Source organism: Tetrao urogallus (assembly GCF_951394365.1).
Source record: "Tetrao urogallus genome assembly, chromosome: 5".
NCBI classification, from domain to species: domain Eukaryota; kingdom Metazoa; phylum Chordata; class Aves; order Galliformes; family Phasianidae; genus Tetrao; species Tetrao urogallus.
In genome coordinates this window covers 17606781-17621018 of record NC_136818.1, presented here as the reverse complement: position 1 = coordinate 17621018, position 14238 = coordinate 17606781, and the positions used below count along the sequence as shown (strand labels likewise).

Below are 14238 nucleotides of genomic sequence, written 5' to 3'. Positions count from 1 at the left end.
TCTGCTTCATGGAGGACCAAAACAGCAAGCATGGAGGACATCTTCCTCCCCATACCCTGGGAACTCAGTCTAATGAACCAGATAGGAAAACTAACCTTCCTCCTAGTTGGTGTGTCCAGCCTGATGACTAGCTCCACTCTAACCAAGATGGGACTCTGGGACTTCCTGAATGTGTGCATGTATGTGCATTGCTTTTCCTCTAGAATCAAGAAGAAAACTGTTTTATTATATTTCATTTTCAACGCAGTGCAGAACTTCAACTCAACTGACTGCATTAATATAGTACTTGAGCTGTAAGTTTAAAAATGGATGTCTGTAAGTCCTGACTAGCAGAATTCTGTTTCTTATGCAGAGCTTTTCAAGAGTACAGGCTACATTTTTCCAGAAGTTTTGCTGTACTTCTCTTGACCCTTTAGTGGAATACTGTCCTTAATATCTCAATGGCTGTTCTTTAAAGAAAAAATTAAAAAGTAATCTATGCTGTCAGAACCCTCTGATTATTGTTAATAATGAACTGAACATGGCAATCTTGACTATGTGTATAGGAAGGGACTTGGCACATGGGAGTCTTTGTTAGTCAGCAGCAGGAGTTTCTGCAGTTGTTTCTGCTTTCTGAGTGCTTTGTTTAAATAAGGATTTGAAGGATGATCTTGACTCTAAAAAATGGTTCAAAGAATTTTCTGCAGAGTACTCTTCAGTTTAGTTTTGTATTAAAAATGTTGAAGTTTGACTGAAATATTGAAGAATCAATTACTAGTGTTTGCATTGCAATGCATTTTAACTTCATAAAAATTTAGCATCTTAGGTGATGACTAGTTGTTATAAATAACTGAGACACATTGCTACTACCTGCCTGAAATAAACTAACAATTTCTTATCAGTTGATTTTTCCTTCTCAATATTCATTTTGATTTTGCTTACCCTAAAACAGGATTTCATGCAGGATAGCCTACTGCCACTGACAGTCACCTTCACCCAAACAGTGTGTCAGACTTGATGATCTTGCTGCCTATTCAAAATGTTTTATTGAGCACCAGATGTTCTAACATATAGCATTAATGAGTGTAATGGTGGTAGTATCTGGAAGGACATTGGCACGGAAAGCTGCTGAGTAAACTCAGCACAGGCTGCTCTGTAGCTTGAAAAAAAAAAAAGTGGACTAAAACAGTGGAAGTGAGATTTGAATTCATCTTGTCAGCATTCCATGTAACTCACCGAGAAGAGTTTGCTAAACTGTAAGGAGCAAAGGTAAAAGCAATGGGAGAAATACTGTGTCTTAAATGAGCTAGTAAGAGAAAGGAGAAATATGTGTTGGAAATAAAGAATTAATCTCTCTTTTTAAAACCTTGCTCTGTCTGCACTATTGGAAAGGTGTTCATTGCATGAGGTACATTGGTGATGTGTTGCAGTATGCTGCTGTGATTTCAAGTTACCTGGTTACACTGTGATTCTTTCTTTCTGCCATGAATATTTCTTTAGTGTTTTGAACAAAACAGCTGGCAGATGTTCTTTGCAGGCATGCTCTGACCGGTGCTTCCTTCATTTCATTTGATTGATTTACTGTGAGTGTAGCTAATCCTTCACTAAATTATTGCACTAATGCATAACTTGTTGCTGAGCAAATTCAGGTGAAATTTCAGACAGTACAAAGGGTTGCCTGTTAACCAAGGAGCTACCAGTTAGTGCAGACTCATCTGTTTCACCTTTCAGGTTCAAAATGGTGACACTACAGACTGTGAGTTTCAAGGGAAACCTCACGAAGAAACTTCAGTTCTTCATTTTTTAGAACGATAGTACTTTACCTAAACATGAAGCTTAAGGACTTCAGTGGGTTAGCTGCAGATGCTGTGGAATGTAAATACTAATTTTCCTCAAAAGCCTATTCAGTTGAAGTGCTATTTTTCAGGGTGGAATTTTAAAGCACCCTTAATGTCAATATTGAATATAAACAAGAGAATGGAAGTTCAGAGTTTTGAAATTCATTTCCTCCATTGGCCTGTCAGAGCTTGTGCACCTAACCGTGTCGCAGAAGAGCTGCTGCACCTCCATGCATTGCATTTAATCCAGTAGTACTTGTAGACCATAAGACTGCAAGCAGGGCAGAGGTAGAGATCTCAGTTTCTTGGAGGATGTATAAAAAACTCCTACACTAGGATTGGTTTTGGGTACTGTGGGGAATTGGTACTAAATATCCTCAGATAGCCTCTGAGAAGTATGGGGACGTATTGGTCAAGCACTTGTTGAAAGTGCCACATTTCATTTTTAAAAGCAGATATTGACATCTAGTTCACTTTTCACTACATTTGGTAAGTCTCAAGCTAATCACATGGAGAAGCTACATGTGAGGAGGAAAGATATTTACTAATAAAACTAAGGGTCTGATGTAGCCCCTGTCAGGACAGGGTTTTTTCTATTACTGCCAACACTAGGCAGTGAAAAATTAGTCCCTCTATTTACATCTCTGCATAAATAAATAGCTTGATATGATAGGGTTGTCGAATAAATAAATAAATACAAACCCCAAGATGCATAGTCTATTTAAATCTCTAATATTTCTCTAATATTCTGTTCACCAGTTAGTGGGATGTATTATACATTGGTATTAAACTTGCTTCTTTTCTGATTTTCAGATGTACATCACCAGCACGGTAAAAGCCAGAGGAACAAGGCTTGCAAAACCTGTTCTGTGTTTGGGCCTAATGTGCTTGGCTTTCCTTACTGGAATCAACAGAGTAGCAGAGTATCGAAATCACTGGTCAGATGTAATAGCAGGATTTATAATTGGAATATCTATAGCAGTGTTTTTGGTAAGTGTGTATTTGTCACTTTATTTTTTGAAAAATATCAATATATTAGTTTGTATCTCCTAACCCATGTTGGTAGACTTGACTTTTCGAATGTCCATGAGGTGTTTCTGTTTTGTTTAATTATCAGTTTCCTTAGGTATATTTATGTACACTCAGAAATGTTGAATCAAAAAAAGAATTGATCAGATTGTCTATTTTGATTCCCTTATAAGCCAAACTGTAGAGCTTCATCCACTAATTTATTTTACATTAAGCCCCACATTAAACAAGCGCATATTTCTTAGAATAATAACTATTCATATTTTAAAGCATTACATGCAGTAGAGGGATGCCTACACTGATCAAAGAATGAGTAGCGTTTATTTTCTGGCTTTAAAGTAGCCCCCTCTGATTTATTTATTATTTTTTTTTTCATAGTAATTCAAGTTTAAATTGAAATTCCATTTTATCCAGTCAAAAATTCTTGTTTAGTCTTCTCATTTTTCTGGAGTCGTGTTCCAGTACTGAATCTGTAATCCTAATTATTAATGACCAGTGTCTGCGTCAGAAGGCTGCCACTAATGTATTAATCACCTTCACCAATAACTTCAGTGTAAAACTGCAGCATAATGTAGTCGTTGCTGTTTACTGTCTCTAGTTTGTCTGCCTGGCAGCTTGTATTAGTACTAAAAATAACTGATTTTTTTCCCTGTGAAAATACTTTTGATATTGATTCTGGGATCTCAAGATCTTAAATCTCAAGCTTGCACAGGGATGGCTGAGGTGGACTTTTTCACTCATCTGATAAATGTGAAGGCAGCTTTAAGTCTCTTTTAAAACACACTTGCTTGTGTTTCCAAACGTTCCTTTCCACACAAGGTGTCCTGGTGTAGTATTTGGTTGCGTGCTCTTAAGTTTTTTGTATTATGTTTTTGTCCTAAAGTCATGAAAGAAAAGAGAGTAGACAAGAAGTCTGTTCCAGAACTTTTTCTTATATTTTTTGGTGTGTTCTGCATAAACTTCTCTAAGTAGAATGGCATCAAATTTAGTTGTGTTTTAAAGACAATATAATTGGAAAAAACTGCCTTAGTTGAGTGTCTTAATTAGTAGAACCCCCTTCCCCTCCCCAAGCAAAAGAACATTGTATGCCACTTTCCTAAATGCCTGTGTGAGTCTCACTGCTACACTGCTGCTGGCCTGAGCAAGTTTAGTTTAGTTCAAACCTGGGCACAATTCTTGCCTTCTTGTCCTCCCTTTCTTACTCTGCTTGAGAAATTCTTTGCTGGTCAAAACTTACATGGCATTAGCCCTTTCTAGAAGCATAAGATTGTCACATATTTCATACATACCATGGACATCATTCCCTTATAAGGAAAGACTGAGTCCTGGGGCTGTTCAGCCTGCAGAAGAGAAGATTGAGTGGGGATCTTATTAATGCTGATAAATAACAAAAAGATGCAGTGAATTGGATGGGGCCAGGCTCTTTCTGGTGCTACCTAGTGACAGGACGAGGATAATGGACCCAAACTGAAACAAGTCTTTACTCTGAGGGTGATGGAGCACTGGAACAGGTTGCCTAGAGAGGTTGTGGGGTTTCTTTTTGGAGATATTCAAAACCTGCCTGGATGCCTACCTGTGTGACCTACTGTAGGGAACCTGCAGGATGATTTCTAGAGGTCCTGTCCAGCCCCTGATTCTCTGCTTCTGTGGCATTGATTCATGACACTGATGATAATTAGTATTATATTATTTAGATTGGGTAATGGATTTGCTTTTAGATAAGAGAGCTTTCTTGTTCTTGGATGATGCATGTATAAAAAAACTGCTTAAAAATCTTTTGTTTTGTCATATTAATTGTTTCCTATAAAACATGAACTTCACATTTGTATATTTTTGCTGTAAGCAGTGACTAAAGCTAGTGTCAGTTCTGCCTAATTGTGGGTGTCAGGATCAAAGCTCAGTTGTTCCTTAGCAATTCTGTTTGTCTTCTAATCCCTTCTAGGTTGTTTGCGTGGTAAATAATTTCAGGGGACGTCAGCCAGAACATGAACATTCTCATACGGATAATCTGGCCCAGATGCCCATGATCAGCATACCTCGAGTAGAAAGCCCTTTAGAAAAGGTAATGTCTCACTTTCTTAAAAATGTTATAAAAAAATATGATTTTGTACTTCAGCATGCTAGCAGTAGTCTCTTAGGCATGAGTAACTACTGCCGTGTGATTAAATGTTTTGTTTTTGTTTCTACTAGTAAAAAAAAATGGCTTTGCAAAGATGATGTAAGTGTTAGGCAAGGTTCTGTCTAAATAATACTGAGAGCAAGCAGTCACTGAAAAAAGGTAATATCCAAATAAAGAGAACATTTCAGGCATTTTTACCGGAAGTAAAGTTAGAACTACAAGCAAAGTTTTAAAGCAGTGTTAATTTATAATCACTTTCCATCATTACTTATTAAAATCTCTTTTGTTATACCCATGCTTGAAGATAGTAAACAATCCTAAACATTTTAAGTTACCAAAAGTGTGTTTCTATGGCATTCTTTTAAATTGGTGTTACTGCTGACATTTTCTCCTACCAATTGTAAGAATAAATGTTTTTAACCACTTCCTAGTCTATGCTTGTCACTTGAAATGGGCAGAAGTTGTCTTTTACTGAAATTGCTGCCAGCAGTAGGTTTTTTATTTATTTGCTTGGGGGGAAAGATTTCTTTTCAGGATAATCCAACATGTCTTTTTGAACCAAATGTGTCTAAGCTACTTCTACTGATGTTTTGTCACAAGGAGGTCACAGTATCATTTGCTTGAACAAGAACAAGCATTTAGATGATGAATGTGTATCTTCAAAATAATCCATTCAGTAAACTCTCTGTAAAATGTCAGAACAAACAAGATGTCAGTTGGCTTAGGACATACCATGTTAATAAGCATGTCTTATTTATGTGCTAGGCTTTCCTACAGTAAAAACCGTTTGTGTAGCTCAAAAGCCATCATAGATCAAAAGTGTACATTCTCTGCAAATTCTGCTTATAAGAGCTCTAGTGTTTGGCTGCTGAAATTTATTTTATTTTTATCCTGAGAATTAAAACCTCAGTGTTTCTACCTAATCTGACACTTTCTCATCCATGACAAACTGTTTTCTTTTCCAAATCCTAGGTCCAGGAAAGCTGAAATAATGTGGGGAAAGCAATGGGAGGGAGGCTGCAAAAATAACGTTTGTGAACTTGCCAGAACTCTTACTATATGAATGGGAGTCTTTCCTTCTGAACTCTCTTGGCTCCTGTGATAGCGGAGGATAGCTCTTTGCTGTCATGGGACTTCTCACTTAAATCAGGGAGGGAAGTGCCAGCAAGGTGTTATAGTTGATGAGATCTTAGTGTATAGATTCATCTTTCCTTCTGTTGCAAAGTCTTTGTTCTCTCCAGACCGAGAAGATGAAATGGGAGGATGAGTATGTGCACTATTTCAGAAATGCTTTTCTTCTGTTTCCGCCTACGGAAAGCTTGAACTGGAATTAGCAAATAATTGATGAAAAATCTGCTCTTATCTGAGTGCTGCAGGTGGTGAGATGTTTATTTGTTTAAATGTCTGGTCTAAAGATTTGTACAGAAGCCAGAACCTATTAAATAAAAGGCACTAGGAATAATACTTATGTGGAAGTAGAGTCTAAACTGAGCCATCTCAATTAACTGCTGCCACTTCAAGAATTCATAAGTTGGTCTTTGCTTTTTAACTGTATTCTTATTTTTGTTCTTTATTTTCCTCTGGAGAGAGGCGCTGGATGATTTGCGTGCTACTTGTCTTTTACCTACTCTAACCATGTGCAAATTACTTTTTGCTGCTTCTCAGCTGGTGCTGTTCTAGTTATAGAGCCTGAATTCATAAACAGTTCTATTTGGCTTATTTTATATTTGCTTTTCTCTATTCTCAGTCTGAGAGCTTCTGTGCCAATATTAAAAACAGCCTTCATAAATTAGCTACTATTAGCTATATTAATACTATATTAGCCTATCATAAATTAGCTACTAAGAGTTAAGACTAACCAAAGTTAGGGCTGAAGTCACAGGCTAAAACAGTTTTGGGATGAAGCAGAGCTGCTCCTCTCTTACCAGTATTTTAAAATAACAATATGGGCATTTGGGAGTTAGCAATTCAAAGTTGCTGCCCTAAACAGTAACTTCATTAGAAATGCATACCAGATGGGACCTCTCTCTTTGCTATTTTGTTTGAAAATCACTCATAAATGAATAAGCACATGGTCCATCAAACAGACCTGGAAGCACCTCATTTTGTGTTTCAAGGTCTGCTACTCATCTGTTGCAGTGCTGTTTTCCTGCTGAAGAATGAATGTGCTTGGTATGCTCTCTGTGCTTTCACTGTCTGAGTTCTGGAGGAGGTCAGGAATCATCTATGAAGTACGCTCAAGCAGGAATACGTGTACTTGGAGCATTCTGAATTTTATATTCTGCTGGTTAATGACAAGAGTAGATCGCTGTTTGCATGCCACTTGTTCAATTGCAGTGTATGCAGATGATTAAGTTGTTCTGCAGAGGTACCCACATCTTATGCACTCAAATAAAAGAAAGTTGCAGAGTGTCTCCTGGAAGTACCTTGGCAGAGCTGGCTCAGCAGTGCAGACTTCAGACTTATTACTTTCACCTTAACTACATTCATCCTTAGAATTAATGAAAAGAGTGAAAGCCAAGAAACCTCATCACTCACCCATCTGTTCCTTTTTCTCTTCTGTCTCTGACCTTCATCATCTCTTTTAAGGCAATTTGTGTTTCAGTCAGCTGGCACTCTGCTGCAGATGGGAGGCCCACTTGCAACCACAATCAAGGCAGTCAAGGTTTTTTTTTTTCTTTCTTTCTTTACTTTTTTTTTTTTTTTTTTTTTTTTTTTTCTGTTGCAAGAGTTCCTGGGAAATAAGAATATTCTGGGTGGCACTCAGAAAACTTTGAAGTTCAACCAATACAGTCACAGACTTTTTTCCTCTTTTGAGGGGGAGTCACACTTATTATTTCATGCTTGAAGTCACCTGAAATTGGGCAGGATTTACAGAGGGCTGGTACATGTCTTGTAATGGCTGCTGACCCTGCTAGACTATTTATGGAGATATTGTAGCTTTGAAAAATCAAATACAAAGGAAATATGGAGCATTTGAGGAAGAACTGATGCAGTAGATGGAATAGGTTATAGAGGTTTTAGAAGAAAGTGTTGAATTAGGATAGGCACTGTAGTTCATCTCCTATGGGATGTTTTCTATGTCTGATCACCAGGGCTCTGCATCTGCTCAGTATTATTTGCACACTGCTCTGTTTAGCTGTTGAGCAGAATTCATCTCCAGAGCCTCTGCCTGGCATTCCTTTGCATTGTTTCTTCTATTGGCAATGTCCAAGCCATGTCCCCAAACGCAGTTCTTTGTTGCAGTGAGGTTGCTTGTGTTTCAACGGTGGGACTGGCTCTCTAGCTGACTGAGACTGCAAACAGGTAGTTTGCAGTCTTTACCTTCACAGATCGGTCAGCTGTGGTAGTGGTGGTTTAGTTTGCCCTTTTTTTTTTTTTTTTTTTTTTTTTTTTTTTTTTTTTTTTTTTCCTTTTTTCCTTTTTTCCCATTTTTCTGAAGCATGGTTTCAGGTTTTATTGATGGTGAGTATTTGGAATTTCTTTCAATGCAACCTTCTTGATGGCTCTCATACCAATAAGATGCCTTGTCACCAAGCTTGCAGGCTGAATGCAAAACGCAAAGATGTTTTAGGTCATTGTGCTAGGAGAGAACTGGGGAGAAGACTTGTGTCTAATTCTGCTGATCTAAGATATTTTAGTTCAGAAGTATCCAAATACTGTTGTGTTGACATCCATAAGAGTACACAGATATCCATACCGGTTGTGTTTTAGTATGTGCGTGTGTTTCCAGCACAGCTTGACTAGAGCCCATGTGCTGACATGAGCTTGTGGGCTGATTTTCTGATTTCTGGGGTCATATTGGTTCTCTTTAACAATAGAGTGTGTTAAAGGAGACAATGTTGTGTTTCAACACAAAAAGACTCTAAACAATTTTGTTCCAGTGTTAAACACTTCAGTTGGCATTCATGTCCTATTCTTCTGATTCAATCTATTTATATTAGGGGATTATAAAAGAAATTTTTGTTTTTGTTTGCATTTTGGTTTTTTTTGCATTTGTTTTTGAATGCAAACTGTGATCACAATATCTAACTTTCAAATAGAATTGTATTTAAGCATAGAAAAAGGAACAATATATTCAGAGTGACCCCTCCAATATGCATGTGATTAAAGAATCAAAGAGTTAGTAACAACCAAGAAGATCCCTTGCAACAAAGCTCCCTCAAAGCACACCTCATTAGATTCTTCTCCTGGATCTCAGGAATGGACTGTTTAGACCACCAGCACATAAGTCAATAAACGTGTGTGCGAAGGAGCGCACTGAAGTGTTTGTGTCTGGACTTAAACCAGAGACAGATGCAGTGCGCTGGCAGCGTTCTGTGCAGGTCTGCAATCTTTTAAAAGAGGACCTTCACTTTGAATTCACTGTTTTCTCTAAAAGTGTGACTTGTTCAGCAAAAGCATAAAATATGTTTTACTGAGCAGGAAGATCTTTGCAGTAACTAATCAATAGTTACTTTTTGCCAGAAGCACTACTGTACAATTTTTTGAGTTAATAAACACCATTGTATGAAAGACTATAGGCAATTTTTCAAAATCCTGTTTTTGAAATTGGAAAAATCTTAAAGATGATGACTGTTACAAATATTTATAATTGTATTAATGAGTGCACAACAGAAAAAAAAAAAAAAAAAAAAAGATTAAAAATATTAAATATATACTATGAAAGTTGCAAACCAGTAAGAAACTCACTATGGGTTTTTTTTCAATTCTTTAACATTTTAGAATAGCTTGTAAATAGAAATTAATTAAAATTTTAACAGAAGATATACGGATATGGATAATCTTCCCCCAGAAACCTGCACTTAAGGCTTAGCCTTTTAGACTTTCATTTTTCTACTAGTGGTGAGGGAGCATGGTTATGAAGCATGCTTTGTTTGCAGTGCTGACACCAAGCTGATGCTGTCGGTTTAGAACAAACGATACAAAATCTGACATGTCTGTCTGTGAAACTGTGTCTGCTAAGTAGACCCTCAGCATGCTCTTCTTCTGAGTGCTGTAGGTTACCACAGAGTTGAGAACCCAATGTCTTGTGCATGCTTTTTGGCTTGTCTCTTGCACCTGTGTGAATCTTCAGCTGGTGATGGTTAGTATCTCACACTGAAATTTTTCAAAGAAGGATATTTTCTTGGTGTTTTATTTTGTTGTTTTTTTTGTGTGTGTGTGTGTGTGTGTGTGTGTGTGTGTGTGTGTATGTGTGTGAATTGTCTCAGAAAAGTTTGTTTATGGTTTTGTATAAGCATATGAAAAGGCACGAATACCCAGACAGTTTCATGAATCAGTATCAGTGATTCTCACCATTAGAAAGTCATTACTTTTGACCTAGTTATGCATCGTCTTGCTTAATCCCTTGGAAATGAATCCATGAGTCTTCACTAGAGTCCAAATCAATTGCTCTCCAACTGGGAGCTTAGCATTTCTCCCTGAGGATTTACTGAGGAATGGGGATTTTTTTTCCTGTGTGATTCTGTTCTGTGTTCTACATATGCTTCTGAGGATGGTGACCGGCTCATTTTGGAGGTAAAGCTGGCAGGAGTGCCACATTCACCTTTATCAAGTAATAGCTACCAAACCCTGGGTTAATAGCACTTGAAATACTACTTGGTTCTCTGCATCACTGGAAAACGTGTGCTGCTTAGAGAAAGGAGTATTATGTAGTAGGAAGTGAAATAATTGATTAGAATAAATAATGACCAAAACACATTTTTTCTTCAATTCCACATTTTTCAACTATTTTGCTTATTAAAAAAAAGAAGAGTAATTTTAGTCTGATCCTGACTTAAGTTGTCAGGATAATTTTCAGATCTAAACAATGAAAAATGCCAAACTTAATAATAGCCTCACTGTAACTCCAGGCTCATTGAGGTTGCCCAGTACATCCTCCTTGCTCTGCTGAAAACAGACCAACAACTGAAATGCTTTGAGATGCTTGTATTTTATTTTCCAATTAGGAAATCTAAATTTGCTTTTATGCTTCAGAATCCAAATCTGTAAACAATGACTAATGGCTAATATTGTTTACTGAAAACATTTTCACAGGAAGTTGCATGCTGATTGTTTTCTTTCCTCACACTTTAAAAAATGTCTGCTAGCTATGGTTTAATCATTGCTGCTTATTTTAAAAAAGGAAAGTTATGTTTTGGAAAAAAAGTACATAGATACATATGGTTTGGTGTTCCTCACCTATTGAGGCTGTCACAAAATGCAGCAAGGACGTTGCTAGAGCTCAATACAAAGGAAGAAAAAGAAAAAAAATGCTCATCCTATAACTTATACGGCCATGGGAAGGTATGTGGAGGAGAGATTCCTTTCTGTAATGTGAAAATTGAAGATGCTCATTTTCTTTCCTCCGGCTCTTTGAAGGCAGACAAATATCCAGGCAGTTTAAAGAAGAACTAAGAAACAAACTTCTGTGGTGGCCACTGTTTCCCTCCAGCACTTTCTATGGTGTGTGGTAAGAGAGTTGCTGAAGGACTTAGAGCAACTTCCCTTAAGCAAGAAAATGGAGATGCATCCCACTCTCTAGGATTTACCTAGTCCCTGCCTTCTCTTCAGCTGGCACAGACCTTCTCTATTACATTCGAGTCTCTTCCTCTGAAATGTCAACAGAGGCATTTGCTTAAGTTAGAGCAAGAAAAAGTAGCAGAATTCTCTAGGATTCTGCAGTTTTACTGCATAGAGTTCTGTGTAGTATCCTGAGACATGTTTGTGTTCATAAGGATTGTTCTGGTGAAGGAAACAGGAGGCTAGCATTGCAGGTGAAGAGGACACTAGTGATTCAGAAGAACAAATTTGGAACTCAAGTTCTCAACTGCTGAATGCCATTTAATTGTCCCTCCCATGTCACTACTTGCTTCTATGCCATCAAACTCACAGGGAGCAATTCATCTTTTTAAAAAACATACAGCATTAAAATTGTTTTAATACCAAAATAGAATATTATGCTAGAAACTGTCCATTTCTAGGCATTTTGCTTTGAACTGCGAGTAAGAGAGGAATAAAATTACAGCAAGTTCAATTTTTCACATTATTTAAAAAATACATATAAAACTAAAATATTGTTGAACCCTTACATCTTAGTGCTTTCTTCAGTACAGTTACATATACAGTCATCCAGCATTTGACAAGAATTTGCTGTGGAATTGAGTGAGAGCACTACAGTGAAACCCAGCTTTATTTACCTTTGTCTGCAATACATGGCAGGTATGAGGCTGTCACTAACACAGAAGATGCGACAGTTTTCACAGTGGTGACTGATGTCTACATGTGTGGTTTCTGGGTTTTTATTTCTTTGTTTTTCCTTTAACTTGTAGAACCACATCACGGCCTTTGCAGAAGTCACATGATGTTGACGCTGAGGTATATTCACTCCATTGGACTTCATCTCTTTTCACAGCCCACTCACGATAATTGCAGTGTAACAAAATCAAGAAATTTTTAAAGTCCTCTTTCTGACTTGATTTTTACATCGTTAAAATGATACCTACATTTTGAAGATTTCTTAAATATTAGAACGTCACTTTACTTTCTAGCAAAAATATTAACTGTTTACTTTTTGATGGAATGGGACGAACTAAGCACTAATTACCTTTATCTGACACTACCCTCTATTTTGGCTTCTTGTTGTTTTTTAATGGTTCATGTACCTATTCCAGTAGTACTCCATACTTTGATTTGAAATTGATTTTTAAAATCTGCATTTTTAATTCAGCATGAATTTGTTTCCATTTGAGCAGTTTTAGTGTATAAAAACTAGAAAAAATATTACCTTCTGTATGAAAATGCTGTTTGCACATTGTATTACGCTGTATTCCATGTAAGATATCATTCAAACAATGTTATATGTAAAACTGGTGCTTCTGCTTTTGAAGAGAAAAAAAATGCCAATTTTTACTGTAATAAGTATTGTATCATAATTAAAAGTTTATTTATTTGGATATTTTCCTGACATAATTGTAGTTGAATTGTTGATTTGTAGCTCTTGAATGTCTTGAATGATATATATGTATCTAGGTTAAAGAAATGAAAATTATATAGAAATTTTGATCATTGATATATTCTTTATTACTAATGCTATCCCATGAGAGGTTAAGAGCTCCATTCTTAGCTCAGCATATCTGATGGGAAGCCCTGCTATCACAGATCACTTAAACAAGTTACTGGAGGAGCCCTGCATCATCTCAAATTTGTTATACACCCAGATATTATGCTGGGAGAATGGAGTGCTAAGACAGGAAGAGGGTCACTGATACAGTGAGGAAAAGTGCACGTTTCTGTCCTCCTGTTTGGAGCATTTATGGAAAATAAGCAATGGCTGCATTAATTTACTTCAACTGGAGTGACTGAGACAGGCAGAATTTATCTCTAGGAATCCTGTCTATCCCTGTTTCCTTTTCAGGGCCATGTTCTTGCAACAAATCCTCTGTCAGACTCTGCGTTGCTAACAGGATTTTTTCCTTCAAATTCGTACGGTGTTCTTATATTGCTGTTATCACTGTGAAAAATCAAATTGAGCCTCCCCTTTAAAAGACAGCCTCACTTGACTATTCATAGTGAAGTATGGTAGATGCTGAAGATATTCTTAACTGCCAGAATGTTTTCCTCTGGCAACCACAGTTGTAACACTAGCACTATAGACACATTTAAGATAGAGAAGTTCAGTGTGGTCCTTGAAAGGAGTACAGAATTCTAGGCCTTAAGTTTTCCATAATTCACTGCATTTCCTCTGCATTAGTCATTGGGAGAAGATATTTCAAACATAACTGTAGAATTGGATGTATATTTTTCTATATTGAATTTTATTGCGTTCCCGCATAGCTATCCGTGCAATTTCATTTTAACTTCTCTTTTCACTAAATGCAGCTACCTAAATATTGCTTGGAAAGCAGGGCAAAGCCAAGTCTTCTTTGAGTGCAGTAGAGCAGTGTATCCCGTGAAGTCATCATACTAAGCTGAGAATTAGAGAATAAAGAAATATATCAGCAGGGAAAAAAGTCGTAGAATAGAGCCCTTAGCTACAATGGTGTTACTTAGGTGATTGAAAATCCACCTTTATTAGGCTACCAGTTGTGTTTACAAAATTGTAGTAGGTCCAAAGTTTGTATCACCACGTTAGGCACACCTACCCTTCTCTTATTAGTATAGCTTTCTAGGGTCCAAGGTACTAATGATCTCTGTGTGTAGATTTAAAAGAAATTCTCACTCATTTTTGCATGGTAGCAAATTTACATTTTTTTAAATATCTGATTTATAAGATTACCAAGAGATTCTTTT

The 14238-nt window shown here is 36.9% G+C and overlaps 1 protein-coding gene across 1 annotated transcript in view; it reads left to right on the top strand.

The window, feature by feature from the left end:
• The window catches only part of PLPPR5 (phospholipid phosphatase related 5), a gene marked incomplete at both ends in the record, with an annotated part of 40963 nt that extends 28652 nt beyond the window's left edge, over window positions 1-12311 (top strand). The window contains 3 exons of the mRNA XM_079536122.1: window positions 2631-2807; window positions 4789-4908; window positions 12279-12311. Coding sequence (XP_079392248.1) covers window positions 2631-2807; window positions 4789-4908; window positions 12279-12311 — 330 coding nt within the window. The remainder of the gene's footprint in view (window positions 1-2630; window positions 2808-4788; window positions 4909-12278) is intronic.
• Window positions 12312-14238: the final 1927 nt, after the last annotated feature.